We start from the raw sequence: 25,305 nt of genomic DNA on the forward strand, positions 1-25,305 counted from the left end.
AGTAGAAAGAAAAAGAAATCCTTCTGCGACCTTTGGCTCCATGGAGTTTAAGATCCAAAACATAACTAGGTCATTGAAGGATTGCCACTCATTGAGTTTTGGATCTCCATTCGCTAGTTTTGGCAGTTTTCCATTGATAAAACCCAACTTTGATTTTCCACTAAGATACAGAGTAACAGGCTTTGCCCAGGCAATATAATTCATTCCATTCAATAAAATAGAAGTTATCTTAAGATTTGGGGTTACCTGCTCAATGACCATTTTTTCTGAAGGACTGCTACTGCTGGGATTCTGATTGTTAGCCATTGATGGACTGCTACAGTGCTAATAACCCAAATGCTCTGATACCATGTTACTATTTATAAGTGATGTGCAGTGATACGATTTGTAAGTGATGTGCAACCCCCTTGTTATGATTTGTAAGTGGTGTGCAAACCACCTTATTACGATTTTTCAGTGGTGTGCAAAAACAAATGAGACAGACATTTAACGTGGTTGAGCCTTAAGGATGGCCTACATCCACGAACTCACTCCAATATATTTCTTATCATAAGCTGCTCTAATATATAGAGGCAGGTACAGACCAAAAACATAAAAGGAAATTTAACAAGAAAGGATATACAATATCTTGTCAGTTATTAGCTATATAAATTTCCAAGCCTTCCAGATATTTCGGTCATACCAGAAGATCTGGTCATACCAGATCAGCAACCTAACAACTATCCAAAGATAGGATCTCGGTGAAAGTAATGCTTATCTCAACAAACTGCATGTCACTCTCAGGGTCATATACTGGTTGACACTATCCCAATCCTTGAAGACCCTTCCTCGTCTCAGAGAGCTCATCACAAAGTTGTTGAAGGCCACTTATGCTCAAGAAAAGAAAATGACTTCCTCCAATGAAGGTTCAAAAGCTCAGGAGATGGTAGTTACTCTTCTGTTCAAGAACATAAAGGGAGTTTAAAGGTGGCGTCCTTCGAGCAGGAATACACTGACCAGCTATAGAGGGAAGGCATCAGGCCAGCAAACCAGTCCTTTCCCATTGTAGTCACCAGAAAGTCGAAGAGTTTCAACAGAGGAAAGAGGGTGTGGTTGAAATCCCAATGGCCTCCTCTTATCATTGGAGGATGAGGTTGCAGATGGTCCTTCCCAAGATGCTTCAGCGCTCCCTTTCATTATTAGGGATACTGACTGTGCGTGGGATTCCCTGGTGGCTAACGGCTGTGAGGATGACCAAGGTTGCAAGTTTGGTACTCTTACCTGCATGCCATCCCAACAGCTCTCATTAAGCTGCTCACATAAAAACATTAAAAGATTCAATGGACCGAATTCTGTCAATTATGCTCGAGTTACCAGGTAGGCATGATCTTTCCTCTTGCAATGGACCAAAGGCTGTTGCCGTCTAAATTGGTAATGCCAACCTAGTTTGGAAGTTAAAATTTTTAAGCAATATTAATTACAACTCCTTACCGAATGAGTTGTATAAGGAGGTTTCTAATGTGGTTTTTGATAACCCTGAATGGAAGGAGATCCCTGAAGACAAGACACTCGCAACAGCTTCAAGTTCGGATTTGGATCTATGGGTCGACTTGAGTCCATTCAGGACCCAGGTGGATGATATACCATCATGTATGGTAGACTCCCACACTCTTGGGGAGGGGGGAGAACAAGATGAGGATAGTTGGTGTCAGTGTATGGCAGAGAAAATTGCTTAAATAGAGGGTTGTGGTGGAATTCAGCTGGAACAATCATTCAAGATGAACCTCATTGATGAGTGCAAGCAAAAGAGGTCCAGTTTGAAGAAAAGGGCCCATGTTCTTTGAACATGATCTTTCATTGCTTGGCTGGGACTGTGAGATAGGCAGCCAACAGATCAAAACCTCAAAAAGAGAGGCTTCCACTTCCCTAGTCGATGCAGCTTATGTGCACATAGTGAATAATGTTTGAATCTATTTTGGGAATGCAATTTTATGCATCAGCTCTTCAAAGATGCACGACATTCTTCCTCTGGTGCACTGGGTAACCTGCAAAGTTTAAGAGAACTGTTCATCGCTAGAGGCATTCGAAAATTTGGTAAGAAATCGTTTGGAGGTGTTGGTTGCTTATCATGTGAGGATAGCATTTGGAATGAAAGAAACAATAGAATGTCTAGAGAGGAGTACGATTCTGTGATGCAGGTGGGAAACTGTATAAGATGAAAACTCCAAGCTCTGTTATCCTTAAAGTGGCTTAAGGACGGTTCATAGCTTGTTCAGAATATTGTGCACATCTCACTTTAAGTGATGATTTGTTAGGGGGATGCTTTTTCTTATTAGCCAGGGTTACCAGAAGCGCCCGTAGGAGTGGAGTAGCACGCTTTTCTGAAAAGCACTTTGTAAGCACTAAATGCGGTGCTTTCTAAACGCGTGGAGAAGCACCCATTTTATTTGGAAAGCGCATTTCCTCATTCACCGGAAGCACACTTCCCATTACAGGGAAGCTCACTTCCTGTTAATAGGGAAGCCTATTCCCGTTAATGAGGAAGGTCACTTCCCAATATCAAAAGTGAGTTCGTTTTTTTTAAGGGGTTGGATAGTTTTACCCCTTATTAAAACCTTTTTTACCAAAAAAACAAAAATTGTGTTTTTAACTAGGGCAAAATGGTTATTTTTTAAAAGTTCATGAAAAAACACCAAATTGAGGTTTTTCTTTCATTTTCATCGCAACTCTCTCCCGTTCACTCTCTCTCCTCTCATTCTCAGTGACTCCAGTTCTCCATCGACCTCCGACAACATCCACATTTCTTCGACGATTTCCACCGACCTTTGACCTCAGACAATGGGTACAAACGCCTTCTCTCTCCACTACAAGAAAAATGTCAATTATCAGCGAAAATTTGTGACAGAAATAATCCATCGTAATTTTGCGACAGATTAGCGAGAAAAAATGAGTTGTCCCTAAAATTTGATTTAGTTGCAGAATTTATGACGAAACAATTTTGTCGCTAATTAGCGACAAAATTACATCCATCGCAAACTATGTGGCAACTTAGCGATGACTTTTTCCCGTTGCTACTCTATCGCTAATTAGCGACAGTATTTGCGGCAGAATATTTCCATCGCGAATCCGTCGCTCAGTAACATCGGTGTTGGCAACGACATTGTTCTGTCACGAATCCGTCGCTAAGTTTCGATATAAAACGCCCATCTAGGGCACAAAATTAACTCTGCTCTCGCTCTCTCTCTCTCTCACCCGCGTTGCTCGCCCTGGGCACCTACCGCTCTTCGGCGACCGCCCCTGCCACCTACCGCTCTCCGGCGACTGCCCCGACCACCTCCTCCGTCTTGTGTTTGGCAGACACTCCGACGACCCCGAGAACCCCCCCCCTCTTTGTGTCTCCTCTCATTTCCTCAGCGGCCATCGACGACTAGAGTCATCGACAACTGCACCGACGATCTCCCTGTCGCCGTCCCTCTCTGACCTCACTCTCCAGGAGCCTCCCTCAACCGACGACCTCTTTTCCCCGGTGACACCTCCCTGAAACCCTCCTGGTTGTCGTCGACATAACCCTGAGTCCCATCCGATTGCCAATCGTTGTCATCGTTGCTTCGACGAGCATCACCACGCCTCTCATTCCATTCCTCTCCTCAGGTAACTCCTTCCCCCTTTTTTCTTTGGCCTTCTTTTCCTTCGTCTTCTTCAACCTTCTTTCTCCGGCAGGCGACAGGGTTGCTGCCTGCGTTGGGTCGAATGGTCGGCAGGGGCCAAGCTCCTGTTGCCCCCTCTCTTTTTTGTTGGCAGGGGCCTCGACCTTCGGTTTTGTCTTCCGGTCCCTGCCTTCGGTTTTGTCTTCTGGCCCCTGCCTTCGTGTGTCTTCCGGCAGGGGGTGGAGCTCCCTCTGCTCCTTTTGTTTTTCCCGGCAGAGGGCAAAGCCCTTGTTTTTTTTTTCGCCAGGGAGGGGCTGAGCCCCCTCTCTGTCTCCCTGTTTTACGGGAGGGACTCGACCTACACCCCTATTTTGTTTTCTTCGCCAAGGAAGGGCCAAGCCCCCTCCTTGTCTTACGGGATGAGAGGGAGGGGCCAAGCCCCCTTCTTCTTCTTTTTTTTTTGCCAGGGAGGGGCCGAGCCCCCTCCCTGTCTTATAGAATGCGAGGGAGGGACTCCAACCCCTCCCTGTTTCCTTTTTCGCCAGGGAGGGGTCGATCCTCCTCCTTGTATTGTTTTGTATATTTGTGCTTCGTAGGTACGTTGTTGAGCTAATTGCGCGATGCTTAGTGCTAAGCATCACATGCGACTAAAAATGCAATGCAAAAAGAAATAAGAAAAAAATACAAAGGAAAAAGCAATGCAAATCAGGTAAATACCTGTGGTGAGTAAGTGATGCAAGCGCATCACATGTTATTTAATTTCTTGGATGCAACACTTTTTTGTTCACACACTCACTTAGTTGTGGATATCTAGGACTGCTTTGATGGAGTTTGGAGATCATGCTGAGCATGATTTTAATGTATGAAAATAGAAGTGTTCTTATTTTTGGAGATTGGATTTCATGCTAGGCATGGTAGTAGTTAGAGGGATATTTGAGTGTGTTTGTTGCAGGTACATGTTTGACATTGTTTTGATATGAATGATTTGAATGTATTGCAATGTTTGATGTGTCTGTATTCATGCTTGCATGAAGTTATTTTCTATTTGATTATGCCTTCCATATGAAATTGTATCATGAAAACATGCTTCAAATGAATATATCATTTTATGGAATATGATTTCATATTTCTAAATGTCCTCGTGATGTGTATAAATATGATGTAATAGTGTTACACACAAAAATATTGAATTATCAATGCATGCATAATAGTTCATGAATTGCATTTTATGTTAAGCATGCTTGTGGTATAGAGTGGAAGAAAATTTACACATTAACTGAAACAAAAAAATTACTTACAAACAATCACCAAACAAGAATGAATAGATTAATTAGATATTTTTTCATCATAACATTATTATGATTCTCTTTTAACTGGTGATGATAATATCCATAGCATTATAAGACAAAATGGCTACAAACCGTGAATGGATGTGTCGTAGGATAGTTGATAATGAAGTGTCGCATGAATATATGGATGGTGTTGACAGTTCTATTAAATTCGCAATGACAAGTGTCAGTACAGTGGATCTCACCGGTCAGATCAGATGCCCATGCACGATGTGTAAGAACAATCGATTTGTAGAACCTCATGGCGTTAGACATTACCTATACATGAATGGTTTTGTTAGTGGTTATCAGAATTAGACGCTTCATGGTAAAGAATTTTGAAATAATTTTGACGCACAAGTGGATGTGATGCACGCTAATCTATATATAGATTTGATATTTGATGCCACAGGATCAAAAATGGGTTCTGCTATGAGACCTAGTGATGTACCAACTGGGGTAGAGGAAGAAGCAACAAACGTTATAGCTAGTAGATTTTATGACTTACTTAGAGATGCTGATGAGCCACTGTGAAATGGTTGCGAGAGTCACACTATCTTGTCTGCAGTTCTTCAACTACTGAATTTGAAGTCAGAGTATAATTTGAGTCAATCATGTTTTGACCATCTGTGCTCTATTGTGAAGAGTATGTTGCCAAAAGATAAAAAATTGTCAGAAAATCTCTACTGTGCAAAGGTTATGGTCAACGCTCTAGGTATGGGGTATCAAAAGATAGACGCTTGTCCAAATCACCGCATGTTGTATTTCAAAGATCAAGAAAATAATAGATCATGTTTGTCATGTGGGCATCCTCGATTCAAGCCAAAGACAAGGAGAAATGGTAGCACAAGGTTAAAAGAAGTGTTATATAAGTCACTCTGTTACTTCCCTCTTACCCCTAGATTGCAACGACTGTAGGATAGCTTAACACATAATATGACATGTAAATAAAGTTCAACATGATGAAGACAAGATCACACATCTTATTGATTAGGAAGCTTGGAGGCACTTTGATCATACTCATTAAATCTTCATAATAGAAGTGAGAAATGTTAGGCTCAGTTTATGTATAAATGAATTTAATCTATTTGGGAGTAGATCAACCTCATACTCGTGTTGGCCGATATTTGTCACCCCATACAACCTTCCTCAAAGCTTGTGTATGAAGTTTTAAAATCTTTTCTTGTCTCTATTGATCCCTGGTTCGACTTCTCCAGGCCAAAATCTTGATGTATATTTAAGGCTATTGATTGATGAACTGAAAATACTATGGGATGACAGTGTTCTCACGTACGATGCCCACAAAACATCAATATGAAGGTTGTTGTTCTATGGACAATTAGTGACTTTCCTGCATATGATATGTTATCTGATTGGGCACATATGAGAGGTTGGCATGTTCGTACTACATGAAAGATACAAAACCTTTTAGATTGAAGCATGAAAGGAAGTCGTGTTGGTTTGATTGTCACCATCAATTTTTACCCAGCGATCATACGTTCCGACGACAAAGGAATGCGTTCCGAGCAGGCACAATTAAAATAGAAGGTCCACTTGCACGGTTGTCGGGCATAGAGATTTTAAGACGATTGTGATACTTTTCATATGGACTGATAGATGCCCATAGTGCGAGGCTCTTCTTTGGATTTGGGAAGGATCATAATTGGACAAAGAAATCTATATTTTGGGAACTACCATATTAGCTGACCTTATTGATATGACATAATCTGGATGTAATGCATGTAGAGAAAAATGTGTTTGATAATGTGTTCAATACAATAATAAATGTTAAAGAAAAAATGAAGGATAATTTGAAGGCCCGTATAGATTTAAAAGTAATATATAAAAGACTAGAATTGGAACTCCAAGAATACAATGGCAAATTATTGAATCCAAAGGAAAGGTACGTACTTTAACCAGATTAAGTAAAACAGGTATACCAGTGGTTGAGACAATTGATATTTTCAGATGGATATGTCTCTAACAGTGCTCGGGCTGTGAAGATAGACGAGGGTCAATTGTATGGGTTGAAGAGCCATGATTGTTATGTTATCATGCAACGGTTGATTCTCCTAGCATTTCATGATTTGTAGACAAACCTATATTGAGGGTATTATCCGAGTTGAGTTGATTTTTTAGAACATTGTGTGCATTGAAAGTTGTAGTAGATGAGGTAAAGAATCTTGAGGATTCTGTCGTCACTACTATTTGTCAGCTAGAGAAGATATTTCCTCCAACATTTTCGACGTTATGGAACATGCGATCATACACTTTTCATATGCACTTAGGGTTGGTGGTCCTGTGCAATATCGGTGGATGTACCCATTTGAAAGGTAAACTTTATTTTATATTTTTCTCCCTAATGCTATTAGAAATTTATTGTATTACGAGATATATATTGTTGACAGGTGCATATTTGACAAAAAAAAAGTTCGGAATAAAGCAAGAGCGGAGGGTTCAATTTGTGAGGCATACACTTTAGAAGAGATTTTAAATTTCTTATCTATGTACTTTGAGCCTCACATTCCAACACATTACACTTGCCCACCTCGTAATGATGATGGAGAACAAATTATTGTGATTGACAAACTATCACTATTTAAACCACGTAGGAAAGCCTTTGGCAGTTCCCGATCAAGACTCTTGAAAGATCGAGAGCAAGATGCATCATAAATCTATATCCTTTTTAATTGCTCAGAGATTGACCCCTATATTGAGTAAGTATACAAAATATGTTATACTTAATTCTCTACGTACATGTTTTTGTAATATAATTATTTGTTAAATGCAGGCAATTTGATCTGGAGTTGCGAAGGGAACTTCTACATCTAACTGATTCAGAATTACAAAAAGAACATGAAAATAAGTTTGTGGCATGGATGAAAGAGTTGGTAAGGATGATGACATGCATTCTTTCCGTGTGAACAATAATATATTACTTAATTGGTCGTGTTTACAGTCATTGTTTATGCTTGTAGGTCCGCCATGGTGGTGTTAATGACAAAAAAAATATGATTTACAAAATGGTCTGACCAAAGTTGTGCATTGTTACAACGGATACATCGTAAATGGTTATCGATTCCATACAAAAGACTACGATTCAAACAAGTCAACGATGAATAGTGGTGTGTGTGTCCAGGGTAACAGTTACAATGAAAATGAACTTGACTACTGCGGTGTTATAGAAGAAATAATGGAGTTCCCTTACTTAGGCATAAATAACATGTTAACTTTATTCAAGTGTCATTGGTTTGATCCCACAACAACAAGAGTCGACAAAGCCTCAAGCATTATGGAGGTGAATCATAAATCAAGGTTTGGAACATATGAATCATTCATATTAGCCTCACAAGCTCAACAAGTTTACTATACTTCATATCCGAGTACAAAGAAGTCAAATAGAAATGAATGGTGGGTAGTTTGCAAGGTGAAGTCTAAACTATACCTCGAGTATGATCAGTTACAGGAAGACAACTTAACTGAAGAGAGTGATTACTATCAATCAAATGATATGTATGACTTCTCTTTTGGTCAGGATGTCACACATGGTCTGCATGTCACATCTTCATTGTCCGATGACACACGTATGGAAGAATGCGATCCAAATGATATATCAAGTGGATGGATGCCCAATGTAGAAGAAGGCGAAGATGAGGAGGAAGAAGAAAAATATGAAAGTGAAACAAGTGATGATGAAGCATACTCGATCTAGTGAAATACATGTTTGAGTGCTATGAATGATTTGAAAGTATTGCCATGTTTGATGAGGTAGTAGTTATGAGGTAGTAGTTAGCGGAATATTGAAGTGTGTTTGTTGCAGGTACATGTTTGACATTTATATGCTATGAATGATTTAAATGTATTGCCACGTTTAATGTGACTGTATCCATGCTTGCATGAAGTTATTTTCGATTTAAATATGTATCTATGAAATTGCATATCATGTAACTGATCTAAATAACATTTTTATTTGTTAGAATATGGTTCATGGAGGTCACAATGGTCGAGGACCAAGTGGAGGCTGTAGGATATCATTAGGTAAATATCTTTATGTTATATTTAAATATAGGCATTCATTATGTTTTTGCTTATATATTGATATAAACATTGTTACTCGTTAATCGTCTTTATAGGATCCCATCTCAGTGATAGGCAAACTCAACCTTTGTCTTCACGCAATGCTTCGATAGGTATATCATTTAAATAATTATATACTTGATTAGTTTAAATGTGCATTGTGTGAATTTCTAACTCATTGTTCTGTAGGTGATGTTTCGCCTACACATGACCCACCTACACCAGCTACTCATACACATCACGAGACAACACCGATGCAGGGTCTTCTCAGTGTGGTACACAATGACTCTTTAAAATAGTGTATATCGATAGTCGATCATAAGTATTTCGTTGTCACTTGTCCAATACTTATCTTATAAATAATGTATATCGATAGTCCATTGTTAATGTATATCAATTCATGTGCAGTGCGAGGCTCGAGCAACAAGAAGTAATACGAGAAATTAGGAAGTCACTACTACAACATCTTTCAGGAGCGGTCGCGCAATGAAAAGAGTACCCGACGAAGGTGTTGGACAGATTAATGTCCTCATTCATGGTATGCAATCGTTTATCACAACTAATGTGTTTCATATTTAAATTTTTTTTATACTCATGTGTGCTAACTTTATGAAAGTATTTATAGGCTTTCCATTGCTTCGCGACTGCGAACAAGGAGAAAGACGCGAGGGTAATGTGACAGAAGGTGACTGTCAATCGATTTGCTAACATGCTGCACAATATAAAGACTGCAACAAAAAAAGCAACTGGTGGGATATATGATCGACTACAGTGGAAGAGCCATGGACCTTCTACTATTAGGAGAGATTATTGGGAGGGCATGTGTAACAAGTGAGCGAGCAATGAATTTCAAAACCGCTAAGCAAAGGCTGCACAAAACCGAGCGAAGATGCCCGATGCCCATCTACATATAGGTGGATCTAAGACTTTTGGGAGCCACCAGAAGAAAATGGTAACTCATCAATATATATTGTCAAATTTATAAGTATTTCCCCATACTTATTAATTAAAATTGTTTATCATTTAACATTGCAGGAAGCAGAAAAAAGAGACATTGTGCCTTATAAGAATGTGTTTGTTGAAACACATAAACATAAAAGCATGAGAGATTTTGTATAAGAGAAGGCGAGAGCGACATCGGTATGTATTTATTGTATTAATAAATATTATAATATACAAGTTACTATGAATTACGTTATCATAAACATTATAATTCTTAATTCTTATTTCATATTGTAATCATTACTTTATAGGAGTCATACGAGCGGCAAATGATAGAGCGATATGACGATGACTCCACTCAGCATCTGCCTTTTGATCCTGTAGCATGGGTGACTGCAACCAGTGGACCTAAAAAGGGTCATGTGTTTGGGTTTGGGAGTAACATGAACACCACAACAGTCGTTGCCTCCTGCAGCCATGGTTCTCAGAGTTCTTCCGCCATCATCAACTCTCAACATCCGATTGACCCTGCTATGTCTTGGGATGGTGTCTGTCAGCGTCTTGAGAACAAAATGCAATGCTTTTTAAATGAAGTCATTCCCAACATTGTCTATAATGAGTTGTGCAACTTTTTTTGGGACAGGGGAACTTCGTATGCATTCAACATGAGCTCCGGTGCCCGTTTGGTATAAAGATTCATGTCATTTGTTTCATGTCGTTAGATTTCAAGCTAGTATATGCATGATTGAATACATATATGCATGATTGCCTCACTATGAATTTTATTGACACCTTTAGAACACATATATGCATGATTGATTTACTATACAATTTTTATGACACCCATATAACACATATACACATAATTGAATCACTATGAAAGTTTTTTTACAACCTTACAACACATATATGCATGATTTTATCACTATAAAATTTTCTTAGTGCCTTATAATATATATATGCATGATTGAATCACTATGAAAGTTTTTTGGCAACCTTAGAATGCATACAAGCATGCTTTCATGACTATGATAACCTTAGAACATATATGACCAGCCTGATATTAACATATATGAAAGTTTTTTAATGTCTTACAACACATATATGCATGATTGAATCACTATAAATTTTTTTGACTGCCTTAGAACATGATATGCATGATTGAATCACATATAAAGTTTTTTGACTGCCTTAGAACACATATGAGCATAATTGAATCACTATGAAAGTTTTTTGACTGCCTTATAACACATATGATCATGATATTAGCATATATGAAAGTTTTTTGACTGCCTTATAATACATATATGCATGATTGAATCAATATAAAAGTTTTTTGACAACCTTAGAACACATATATGCATGATTGAATCAATATGAAAGTTTTTTAACACCCTTAGAACACATATATGCATGATTGAATCACTATGAAAGTTTTTTGACAACCTTAGAACACATACAAGCATGCTTTCATCACTATGAAATTGTTTTACTGCCTTAGAACACACATATGCATGATTGAATTACTATAAAATATTTTGCTTAGAACACATATATGCATGATTGAATCAATATGAAAGTTTTTTGACTGCCTTAGAACACATATGAGCATGATTGAATCACTATGAAAGTTTTTTGACAACCTTAGAACACATATAAGCATGATTTCATCACTATGAAAGTTTTTTGACTGCCTTGTAACACATATATGCATGATTGTGATATATAACACATTTATTTGACAGCCTTATAAACCATATATGCATGTGTGAATCACTATGACATTCTTTGACAACCTTAGAACACATATCTGCATGATTGAATCACTATAAATTTTTTTCAGTCTTAGAACACATATCTAAATTATGTTAATGTCCTTTACTTTATTGCTAGTCTATGTGTCATTTAGCCATTTACTTTGTTGCATTAGATTAGGTGCATTGCATATAATTTATTTCATTATATTTTGTTTATAAATACTAACATTTTGGTTCTCTTGTAGGATGCTTGAGATGATCAGCGTAGAGGAGCTGATGAAGGCATGGAGGGAGGGGCAAATCGATAAAATGAAGAGGATGATACCCAGAATCTTGGCGAGGATTAGATTCATGTGTTTAATTTGTTTGACATACTTGTAACTAATTATAACTTGGCAAGGACTGTATTTGGTTGTTAAAGTTGTTTAACTTAGAACTTGTGTTAAATTTGTTTTACCTGTATATATATTTTTTATGTGTACTTTGTTTTTTATAAGCAGGTTATATGAATTGTATAACGAGAAATTTTTCTTGAGTTTCATATTTAAAAAAAAATATATATTTTTTAAAAATTAACGACGGATATTATCCGTCGCTACTTCATCACCATTTTAAATCAGTCATTGGTTTGCGACGAAATTTAATCCGTCACTAATGTTCATCGCCAAATTGGCGACAGATACATATCCCCCGTTATAGCTTAGCGATGGATTAAATTCTGTCGCATAACCAAATCAATCTCTATTTAGCGATGGACATGATCCGATGCTAATCTATCGCTAAGTAGCGACGAATTGGCGACAGATAAATTCTGCCACAGTTTAGCGACTAGGGTTATGCGACGGACGCTATCCGTCGCTAATCAGTCACTAAGCCATCACTAATTCGTTGCTAAACATGTTAGCGACAGATTTGATGATGAATTAGCGATGGATAGAGTCCGTCACTAATACACATTTTTCTTATAGTGCTCACTTCCTCTTTGTGTCGCTCTCTCTTTGACTCTCCATGTTCCTCTCTCTCCTGACTGATCTCTATGTTCTCCTGTTTTTATGTTTTGCCTTCGTGCTTTTAGCCCTTTGTTTTGGGTTTGTGTTTTTTTGTTTTCGCGGGCTCAACTTTTTGTTGATCCCCTGCCTTAGTAATGTTGATGTTTCTTTCGTCTCTCTCTCTCTCCCTCTATCTATCTTTCAAACTTTCACTCTCACTCTCGTTGTCTTTGTCTTTCACTCTCTCTGTATCTTGAATTCTCACTCTCTCTCTATCTCTCAAACTCTTACTCTCTGTCTCCCACTCTCGCTCTCCTTGTCTCTCCATCTCTCACTCTCCCTATCTCTCACTCTCACTCTCTTTGTGATGCTTTGGTATTGTACTACAGCTCACCTAGAAGTGCCATGCCTACAAGTAGGCAGTAAAGGATATATATCATGTTATGTGGTTGTGATTGAAGTACCTAGGCATCATAGCCGATGATGGTTTAGTTGGCTGGTTTGCTTTTTAGGGTATGCTTGTTTACTGAATTTAGTCTCCATGAGAATCATTCTCTCACACAAACGAGAGTGATTTTCATATTGCTCCATTTTCTCATGTCTAAGCAAACATGAGAAAATGGGGCGTGAGAGTGCATTTGTCATTTCATTTGCAAATGTAAGTCCGATTCTCATTTTCCATGTAAATCATTCTTTCATCTGCCCCCATGTGATTCTCATTCATATGATTCTATTTCTCATTTGGAAATAGACTCCAAAGTGGTGGGGCCAAGCAAACATACAATTAATGTCTTAAGACATATTATTTAGTTAGTAAATTCTTGATCAAGTTGTGTATATTCTTAAAATTTTAAATTGTTGGTATTTTTCATAGTTTATGGATTGTCTTTAACAAAACTTTCCAAACCAAAGCAAGTCTTGCGTTTTGATGAACTTTAGAGTTTAGAACTTTAGACTGATGCAAGTATCTTTGCTTAGTTTTTGCTTTACTAATAATTTTGACAAACAACTTGCCTAATAGTTATGGCGACGAGGACGATTCTCTTTGCAATTTGAAGCATGAATCTACTAGTGGTGTTGAGATTGAGAATGATAGAAATAGATAATGAGTTTGAGGAAGCGAATGAAGATTGTTTCGATGAAGAAGATAAAGAAGATGAAGAAAAATATGACATACATGAAGATGACTCAAAACCACCTAGCATACATAAAACAACAATACCATTGTACCATGTATGAAGACAAAAGAAGAGTGGGCAAAGCAAGCAAGGTGAAACTCATGTATTTATATGCAGGCACTACAAAACTATTTATCATGGGTCATATACTCAAGTTTTTGCACATTTCATGAGAGCTCTAAAGGAAAAGAGTGTTGAGATTGCCTCTTGAACTGCAGTTGAAAAAAGTAAAGAGTTGGCAAGAAAAATTTAGAGGCAAGTTCGACGAGTGAAAGCTTCATCAGGCACATTTTAGTTGAAAAGACCAAGAACGGATAAACTGAAGCCTATGACTCCTATATTTTCTTTTGCCTCTAGTGGAAGCAAAAGCACTGTTGATATTCATATTACATTTAAAAAGATAGAAAGAGACGATGTAGATCATAAAGTTATTAGGTTTTTATGTGCAAATAAGATACCATAAATGCATAATTTGTCTTGTGCAATTAAAAATTATGTTCTTTCTTGGAGAGATCACAACCTCAAATAACAAGTCATTTGATTCATTTCTTGAACAAAGTACGCTTCTTAATCAAATTTATTAGTTTTCTGGATGTATTATTTATTAAATGCTTGCATCATGATGCATTTGTTAAATGGTTGTAACAAGAATATGAATTATGAATTTTCTTGATGTATTATTTATTAAATTATAAATTTTTATTGATGCATTTATTATTTGTTAAATATGAATCATCAAGTTTTTTTGATGCATTTAATAGTTTTATTGATCTATTCATGTTTTATTTTGTCAATGATAACATAAATCTTGTATTTTGGTCAATCAAGAAAAATATAATTATATTTTTGCTTCCCTTTCAATTCCTATTCACTGTCTTTCGCTTTCCACTCGAATCCTAGGTCACTTCTTTCTTCGTTTCCTATTTAAATCCAGGATCGCTTCCAATTCACTTCCTAGGTCGCTTCCGATTCGCTTTACTTCTCGCTTCCGAGACAATTTCCAGTTTGTTTCTAAGTTGTTTCTCACTTCTCGCTTCCTAAAATTTTAAAAGTGTCGCCCTTCCTACTTCCTTGACTGAGGAGTGATACCTCATTACTATTTCTATATGTTTTATAATTCTTCCTATGACTAAAATTTGAATATAAAAAAAAGAAAGTCTTATGTGTTATGATCTTTCATGTGTATGGAAATTTGGAATTATTGATTAAACATAGAGTAGCATGACTTAGCTTATGTTATGATTTAAATCCATATGCATATTTTAAGCTCTCTATAATCAACACTTGTTTTCTGAATTGTGGTTATGGTTGTCTGGCATGAAACTCATGGCTGAACACAGTGGCGGTGCCACATTGGGTTCAGAGTGGGCACATGCCCACCCTTGAAAAATTTCTCGATAGACAGATCCAGGTCAGGGTTTGGTTTGGACCCAAAATATGTGTTAAAAATCAGGTCAGGGTGGGCACACACTGACTGGACCTCTCTCTCTCTCTCTCTCTCTCTCTCTCTTTGCATAATTGTATCAGGGCCAACCGTCCGCCGTTCGAGAGCTCTCTGGTGCACACCCCTACGTGTCTAGATTTTCTTCCTCCTCCTCTTCATTATCTTCTTCTTGTTTCTATTTTTTAATTATTCTATGAATTATGAATGAATTTACATTTTATTTTTCAAATTATCCCATTAATCACTTGATAAGTTTGGATTTTAGGGATTTTATTTATTTTTTAACTAACATAATGTGATATTTATTGGTGTTTATGCTTTTCATTTAGTTTTTTTTTAATAGCATGAATGTTGAATTAGAGTTTAGGTTTTATTGTGGTTTTTAGGAGTTAGGATTTTGATTTGTTTTTTTAATGGCATAAATGTTTAGTTATGGTTTTAGGTTTTTTATGCATTTTTTTTAAATAGCATTAGACATGACATAAATATTTAATTAGTTATTTATGTGTGTTTTTTAATCAACATTAAACAGGATTCCATGAATGCATGTTTGGTTTTGGTTAGAATTTTAAGGTTGATTTTTTCAAATAGCATATCTACAAATGACATTTCTTAGGATTTAAGAGTTTGATTTGGTGCTTTTTACTGTGAAATTGTGCCCACCGTATTTTAGATTCTTGGCTCCACCATATGATAATAGAAAAACTCTGGCCACTACCATGGTTGTGATCACAACTCAGTAAGGACTTTGTGGCCTAGATGAAACCCTTTTTGAGTCCGCAAAACTCTTTTGCCATACAAAACAATCACATATTTGTGTCCAACTGCCTTGTTAATGGAAGAGCGATGAACATCTGCCCGAGTATCATTCCCAAAAGTTTGGATATGACCAAAACAATCAATGATATGAGAGTTTTAGTGCCTATGTCACAAGGACATGCCATTTTGGTTGTGCCCCTGGTGACATGTACACATTATTTTACTATTGTGTAAATAATACTTTATTATATTTTAATTTTATTTCAATAAAAAACACTTTTTTAATGTTAAGATATTGAAAATATAGTTTTTTATTAATTAAAAAAAATGTGTTCTCGTGTCCAATTTTTTTCAATATTTCAAGTCGAATATGAATCCCGTGTCCTTGAGTCCACAAATCATTGTGGCATAAGTTAGTGATTTAATATACCATGACAAAACCATATGGTAGTCATTTTAGTTGATGACCTAGTTGTTAGATGCATGAAGTGTGAAATTTTTAGGAATCATAAGTTGCTGAAGTCATGAAACAACAATGAAAATAAGTAGAATACAAGACAATAACAAAAGCATGTTTAAAACTAGTTATTTTATTTAAAAGAAATGCTAGGTGCTTTATAAAAAACATTATATATGTAGATTTTATAATGAAAACATAAATTAAAAAGTAGAAAATTTAAAACATTAAAAAACATTCTTAATTATATAAGTGATGCTATTTTCATATAAGAAAAGGCCTATTATTTTTTTGGGAGTGTGCTTCTCACAAAATGTACTCCCTGGTGGGCAGGAGGACATAAAAGGTTTTACCAACCAGAGGCCAGCCAATGTGATATTGTTGATGGATTTTTTCCTTTTAACTACCCCCGCAAAAAATATCTTCGTCTACCAAAGAAGTCGAAGCCTGCTTATAAGAATTAAAGAGGTTTCCAATCAATATGATTCAAAGTAACATAGCCTTTGTGGCCACACCATCCCCTTTTCTGTGGGACTGCAAAAGTCTCCATCTAACCTAGGGGTGTCAATGGGTCGGGCTTGTAAAACCCAAGATTTTTTCTTGATAATTAAAATGAATAAATGATGAATTATCGATGCAATCATATCTATAATCACGAATTCTTGATTTTTTTGATTTTCTTGATATTATTGATTTTCTTGATTTCGATTAATTATGAACATTTGTCTCAAGTTATAAAGATTAGTTAAAAAATAATTGAAAAACCTAAAAAATATGGACTAAACATGAAAGTAAATGATTTTAGACTATGGATTTTGGATTTGGATCTAATGTCATTAGATTGGACCAATAGTGTCAGACGCTCTAAACAACATCATTATTGTTTCAATAAAATTTTCAACCGATCAATGACTCACCTATTTAATTAGAGTCAACCATGACATTCCTCATTTTGAGGGCATTTTAATCAACTATCTATATGCCCAAATTGGTGTTGATTTGAGCGTTTTATTATTGATCGAAGTTCATGCCTAATTATAAGTTGAAAATTAATATTTTTTGACATCGACTAAATTCTATTGCCAATTCATGTGCTTATGATTAAATCTAAGATCACCACAATGATATACGTTTCAAGAGCTATCAAATCTACTATTTAAACATCCAATCCTGATGAGTCTTTGGGTCTGTAGGCCTCCCGAAAGGTTACCATGTCACTGGAGCCCAAGCTAGGATAAAAATTGCATACATCTCTTTTATAGCTTAAGTAATTTTGAAATTTAATGAATTAGGTCTCATAATTTACTTTTTATTTTATTAATAAAATAAATTAATAAATATTAATTTCTTATATTAGAGATGAGACTCTAGTCTAAGCTCATCTATAAATAGAGGCCCTCATGAGAATGATTAACAAGGTTAGTTCTCTCTCTTTTCTTTTTTCCCTTTTGTTTTTTATTTTCTCTCTCTTCCTAAACGTATATGAGGTTCGGATAACCCTTGTGCAGTCATTAGACTTGCACTTAGTCTTTTGGTGGTGGTGTAATAGGATTTGGATTGTTCATTTCTCCGTTCTAAACATGAAAATCGATCGTAGACAGGTAAGATTTACGTAGTTGATGTTCTTTATGCACTTGGAGCATGTATGATTTGATTATTTTAATTTTTAGCAACTTTAAATATATTCTTGATCTGCTCTTTACGTTTTTATGGTTGAAAAAGCCATTTCTTGGATCGAAAAAACCCAATAAGGAGTTTTTCCTAAAAACGATTTTGAGAAACATACAAAATTAGGGATTTATTATTATTTTATATTAGATCTAATTATAATATAATTTTTTATGGTGTTATTCATGTATCAACCTATATTAAGTTAGTTCAAACAAAAAATAATCAGATTCTAAAGGTTTTATAATCTTAAAAAAGGTTTTTGCAAAATCATTTTCTGAGAAACTTAAAGCTATAATGTCTGATAAATATTTTCTGACCAGTTTTGAAAAAAAATCGATAACTCTATGAATACCAATCCAAAAAATCTAAATAAAATTACTACAATCATCTACACATATTGATCTTAAATTTAAAATCTTATTTCACTCATTTTGGATCCTTATTGATGTAGATATGCCTGTTTTAATAGAGCTCTATTTTTTGCTCTATTTACAAGATGATTTCGACCCCTCTTTGATAAAGGTTGTAAATTCTCATAAAAATGACTCTAAATATTTTATAAAATTTTGAGTTAATCTTAATGCTTAATGTAAGACTGTGTAAAAAGGGTTTTGTCAAAAACATTCTGAAAAAATTTCAAGAAATACCTTAATCTGATTAAAATCCTGTAGATTATCGATTCTGGACTGAAACTTTGTCAGAATAGAGTTTCATAAAATATTTTTAATTATTTATGTATTTATTATTTTTTTGAACAGTTTATTGGGTTATATTTTTGACAGGTACAGGTAACCATGATAAAAATATTGTGATTTTATCAGCGTTCTACTATTCTAGACATATTTTATAAAATCAGGTTACCAGAGATTTGAATTTGTTTTAGCATCTTATACTTATCTTTAATTAGCAACGTGTTAAAAACTTATGATTGTAATATATTTTTGACATGTATTGAATATTATCAGTGATTATATATCATATTGCACCAAGATTAATGAGTTAGACATATGATAAGATCTGATTGTGATGTTTATATGAATCATGTGTAATACTTGACTCTTTTTACATTGTCTTACAAATATATTATTCTGGTTGATTCTAAAGGCATATTCTAATGAGATATAAATTGTTTGGACTTGTATGTCTTGTTTGCTTGAGACACATATATGTATAATGTATGCTGAGATGGTCAATAATATTTTGACGTATCTTTTTTGTGTAATTATATCTAAGGTGATATATTGATTTATGTGGTCAAATAATGTATATATGACTTTCAACCTATGTGCACAACTCAAACTATGTAAAAGTTACATATGTTGAGATTTAGTTGCTTCGTATTATGAAATGTATATGTTCACGTATGCATGTATAAAACTCGTGTTTTGTTTATGCATGCTTCGAGGTTCAATTTACGAAAATATAATATTTCTTGTGACGATGATTGATGTGTAGGATAATGTTCTTTTGTATGAAATGATTTAAATGTCACGTGATGTGAAATTATGAATGCATGTGATAAATGTTTAAGTTCAATAGTGAACTATAGTTTATGAAATCTTATTTAGTTAAATATGTGATTTTATGATTTTAATACTATATGAAGTGATGTATGATATGATGCTTATTGATTGTATATATGCTTGCACCCGTGTTGGTGGCTATAGACCCTGAAAGTGGTCAATTGTATTGATGCATGTATGACAATAGTTTTCACTAAATATAGTACCCGTTGAGGAACTGTTCTCAAAGGATTCTCTGTGAGGGTGTGTATGACCATATCAGGTAATCCGGCTAGAGAGGTAAGTCCATGTGAAGAAGTGCATTGTCTAAGACCAAACAAACCATCCGTCTAGGGCGGTAACTCCTTATGAGGTCATATATTTCCCAAATCAGGTGATCCGACATGAATCTTGTAAATCTTTATTATGAATAAATGAAATATTGTGATAAATGGTGATGATCTTCTAAGCTTATTGAGATAGCTAGTTATGAAGCTATAGATTTGACTTTTCTGTTGTAGCATGATTATATGTCAAACTCAGATGTGATAATAAGATCCTTATTGATTTTAGATTGTGATATGAGGTTATGATTATGACGCTTATGTTAGCGTATAGGTGAATGACACATCATGCCTACAAATGACTAGGTTAACTTATTAGGTGAATGTCGCATCATGCCTACATAGTTTTGTTGTAAATGATTGCATTATGATTGTCTGATTCGAATATATCACATGTATGTATCATGATTAATGTATATCATGAATATCTAACCGCTTTACTTAGAAAGTATGTACATGTATTTTACGCTTGAATGACCACATATGATTTGACTTATTATTTATAAGAATTATGAATGCATATAAAAATGATGCAATGATTTGAATGTATGAGTACAAAAGTGAGTGATCATGATCATCATTGTGATGCAAGTGTCACATCCTTGAGTAAATCTACTTTCTCTCAGAGCGACCATTTTCTCTCACAATTTTGGGCTCCGTCCTTAGGGGATACGACTTAGGGGGCTACTCGGGCATAATAAAATGCATAGCATAATAAACAACCGAGCTAGTCAGCCTGTTTCGAGTTAGTCTATGTCATACCTAGTTAGACCGAGAAATCAAGATAAAACATAAATTACTTGCTCACATTACTTTACTGCACTTTGCTTTACTTTACTTTATATTACTGCAAACTATGCTTGGTCCTAAAAGTTAGTAAATTTATGTTTATTGATATATGTCTTGTTCTCATCTGAAGTTGATGTTAGCATGCTTAAGATTGTTATTTCATACATGCTTATGAATTTTAAATTCATGAATAACTTATAGAAATTTTATATCTGACTTGTTAGTTATTACAAATTCTGCGATACTTATATCATGCAAGCTTTATGTGTTATACATTGCATTAGCTGTGTGAGTTTTACTGGGACTTTTCAAAGTCTCATTCTTTCAAAATTAAATATTTTTCAGGAGACATGTGATGGCTAGAGCGAATGCAGAAAGTTGGAGGGGGTTGTGCACATTGATGTTTTTAATGATCCCAAAGGCTTCTTATTTTATTTGAATTTTAATACTTTTTGAATTGCTAAAGTATTATTTAATTAGACATTTGATTATTAGTTAAATTTTGAATATATATGGTCAATTTTTATTCATATATGCGATGGTAGTAGTTCTCTTAATATAATGTGTCTAGCGATTTAACCAAGAAACCAGTTTGTAAAATTAATTTTAAAAATCAATATTTTTTTGTTGTGTTTACTCACCTAATAATAACATAAGGATTTTATCATTTTGATGCTTTAACTTCAAACTTTGTTCTACAGAGCTATTAAACGCCTGTGCATGTGCAGACTGACTCCCTAGAGCTTGATTCAATTAAGGCGAGACCATTAATAAAAAACTTGGTTTAATCATTTTTTTATGTAATGGTTCAATCAGATTCGTTAATGGATGGTTCCGTACTGGATCTGGTACTAGGAGGCTAAGATATGCTCGTGCTTGCACTCAGGTGGGCCATCTGATACTTGGCACGGTTGGAACGAGTTTATTAATGAGATCGTTGCATTATTACATTTTAGAAGAAAAACAAAGAAAAGAATATATTCAACCTAATATAATTTTTTGTTTTTTGTATTTTTGGTTTGAAATCGTTCGGCCCACTACAGGGTTTACTCGGACCCGACCCAAATCCTATAGGATCCGGGTATATTGATAAATAAAGACCCAGGTCCAGAACCAAAGGTCTGATTAATACATGGACCCGGGTATAGTTTATGAATTTATACCAGACTTAGACTCGATTGGAGTTTTGATTAAGACCCGTAATTTTTCGATGTAAAAATGATTAAAAATATGGTTTTATTGGGTCTGGATCATGTAGTTCTTATCGGATCCGGGTATGATTTTTCAATTAATAAACCAGATTAGACCCGAGTACGAACCCGATACAATACCTAAAAATTGGGTCCTAGACTGGTTCCACCTTGGTTTAAACCAAACCCGGCCCATTGACACCCCTAATCTAAAACCGAGCAACCAAGCATAACTAAACCCACTCCTTTTGGCGTTTTTGTTGTCGTCTTTTTCTGTCAGAAAGTTTTGCATGTGTAGACTGTAGACCAAGATAACCACAAGCCTACGAATGGATGGCAACATAGATAAGGTTCGTATCATGCAAGATATTGCCGTCAGAGATAAGCCTCTCAAGACTCTAATGGAACAGTCTGGCAACATAGATAAGGTTATTGTCATCTTTTTTGTTTTCTTCCGAACAGGCAAAGATCTACTGGCCAAAATATTGGCTACACTCTACAGTACAGTACAGCTTTATTTAACCAATTTGATCATACGAGTGTCAACATGGTTCATTTGGTAGGACATGCACTTTAGAGAGTTGGTTTCAGTGTAAAATTATGATTTTCTTAATAGTGAAATTTCAACACATTGACTAACGGGGGCACGCCACATTGTGTTGGGATGTTGCAAGTTGCAATCCCAATGGTATGGTTGTATAACTGGTAGGGGTCCCAACTTTCTCTGTCGAATTTTTTTTTAACACATTGTAGACCTTACAATTTTATAGCCTTTAGAAAATCAGCTTATAGAAAACGATTAGACAATATCAGACAAGTGTTTAGCTAAACAGGCCACAAAGATCATATCAAGAAAATGTAAAAGAACGGGTGATCTCTAGTAGAAGGTACAGTGCCCCTCGAGGGTAGCCAATATTTTTCCAATCTACTGTTGTTCATTTTACCGCAGAAAAGATTGGACAAACAACCTAAAATGACGACAGCAGAGACCTCCATCCTCTGTTGGGCCCCACAGCTAATAACAGGCTGTACCCCAGAGATGGAGGGCAGGAAAGGTGCAGCACCCTCTTCGGTGAAGGAAAACATACTTCTTCTGTGATCAACGTGCAAGGAAACAGGATTTCCACAAGCCAATATAAGAAGCAATAAAATATCGTTCTCCTCACCTCTCATCCTCCCACTTCCCCTGCTATGTCACTAACTGCAGTAGAAGAAAAGATGCAGAGTGTGAAGCCCCATATCGTGGTTTTCCCTCTAATGGCTCAAGGCCATATGATCCCCATGATAGACATCGCTAAGCTTCTTGCTCAGCGTGGCCTAACCATCACCATCGTCACCACTCCCCTCAACCACCACCGATTCCGATCCACCATCCAACGATCCCGATCTTCCGGTCTGGACATTGAAGTGGTGGAGCTCCAATTCCCCACCAAACGCTTAGGCTTGCCTGAAAACTGCGAGAGTATTGATCCCTTATCAACTCTAGAGACGATTCATAAGTTTGTAGTGGCAACGAGGGCGCTTCTTCGCGATCCCTTCGAAGAACTCGTTCGAATCCGCCGTCCCGACTGCATCATATCGGATATGATGTTTCCTTGGACGCTAGAAATCGCCCACAAATTCGGCATTCCTCGCTTAGTTTTCCACGGGATGTCTTGCTTCATCCTCTGCGTCCAACGCTCTATACGATGCAACAAACCCGACGCGAACGTCTTAACTGACGATGAGGAGTTTATAGTGACGGACTTGCCTCATAAGATAGGACTGACAAGAGCTCAACTGCCTAATTTTAGCAGGAAGATAAAAGAGCCTGAGAATCAACAAACTGATATCCAGAAGATAATCGTACAAGTTGTGGAGACTGAAGCAGAGAACGATGGAACTCTCATTAACAGCTTCTATGAGTTGGAGGGTGCATATGTCGAGCACTACAAACAAGCGATCGGGAAGCCCGTCTGGACCATCGGTCCTGTTTGCCTCTGCAGCAATGAGAAGATCGACAAGGTCGAGAGGGGGAACACGGCGTCGATCGATGAGCGCGATTGTTTGAGATGGCTCGATCTGAAGAAACCAAAGTCTGTCATTTACGTCTGCTTTGGAAGCATTGCGGTTGTTTCGAAGGCTCAGCTGGTTGAGATCGGTTTTGGCCTAGAAGGTTCGGATTGTCCCTTCATTTGGGTGGTGAGAGGAGCAGCGATCGAGAACTTCCCTTCTGATTTGGAGGAGAGGTTGGAGAACAAAGGGTTGATCATCAAAGGGTGGGCGCCCCAGCTGCTGATACTGTCGCACCCGTCGGTGGGAGGATTCATGACGCACTGCGGATGGAATTCTACGCTGGAGAGCATCGCGAGCGGAGTGCCGTTGGTCGCTTGGCCTATGTTCTCGGATCAGCACGGGAATGAAAAGCTCGTGGTTCAGGTTCTGCAAAATGGTGTTGCGGTTGGTAGTAGTAAGCCGGTCAAGATTGGTGAAGAGGAAGACACAGTTGTGGTGCACAGGAAGAAGATTGAGGAAGCCGTGGTTCGTCTGATGGGTGACGAAGGAGAGGGCATGAGAGAAAGAGCCAAGCAACTCAAAGAAATGGCCAAAAAAGCCATGGAAGAAGGGGGCTCTTCTCACTTAAACATGGATCTTCTTATCAATTATATTAAAGATCGTAGTTCCCGTAGAAGCTGAGAGAGAGAGAGCGAGAGCGAGATGTACCAGCGTGTCTCTTGCTACAATAGCGTCTGTCTATTTTGTTTTAATTTATATTTGTTTATGCCGTGGTATACGACAGATGGGTTGAAACTTTTGCTGGGAGGGTGATGTGTTATCCTTGCTTAAGATGACTTTATAATAAAATAACATATAAAAAAGGTATATATGCTTTTAACGGAAATGTACTTCAATAAGATAGATATGCATTGGATGAAAATGTTCTCTCACTTCCCGTAAATAGATTTGCATGTTTCGTCTTTGTTTTTAGCTTGTGTTACAACACATGGTCGCCTTCTCGTTTCTGTCTGATGAGTTGTGGAGCCTGATTTATAGTTTTTTTTCTTACAGAAAGGGGGGTTCGGGGGTTCCCTCGGCGCGAGTCCCGCTGTGCGATCAGCGAGCAGGGGTCCAGGAGGGGCAACGCCCCCCGAAAGAAATTTTTTTTGGGCTTATGTTTGAGACTCAGTTTCTTATGGATCAGACCCAACTTGTTTAGGTTTAGGGTTGTCGCCTTTGCCTTGTATAAATTCTTTTTTTTCTTTCTCTCTTGTA

General features: G+C 36.6%; 1 protein-coding gene across 1 annotated transcript; it reads left to right on the top strand.

The window, feature by feature from the left end:
• The first annotated feature begins 23,271 nt into the window (after window positions 1–23,271).
• LOC149840770 (scopoletin glucosyltransferase-like) lies at window positions 23,272–24,729 on the top strand. Its single transcript, XM_090005136.1, has one exon. It carries the CDS (start codon window positions 23,272–23,274, stop codon window positions 24,727–24,729), a length of 1,458 nt encoding a protein of 485 aa, XP_089861262.1.
• The last annotated feature ends 576 nt before the right edge of the window (window positions 24,730–25,305 follow it).

This window comes from Nuphar pumila, chromosome 4, assembly GCF_984573655.1.
Source record: "Nuphar pumila chromosome 4, dmNupPumi1.hap1.1, whole genome shotgun sequence".
Taxonomy (NCBI): domain Eukaryota; kingdom Viridiplantae; phylum Streptophyta; class Magnoliopsida; order Nymphaeales; family Nymphaeaceae; genus Nuphar; species Nuphar pumila.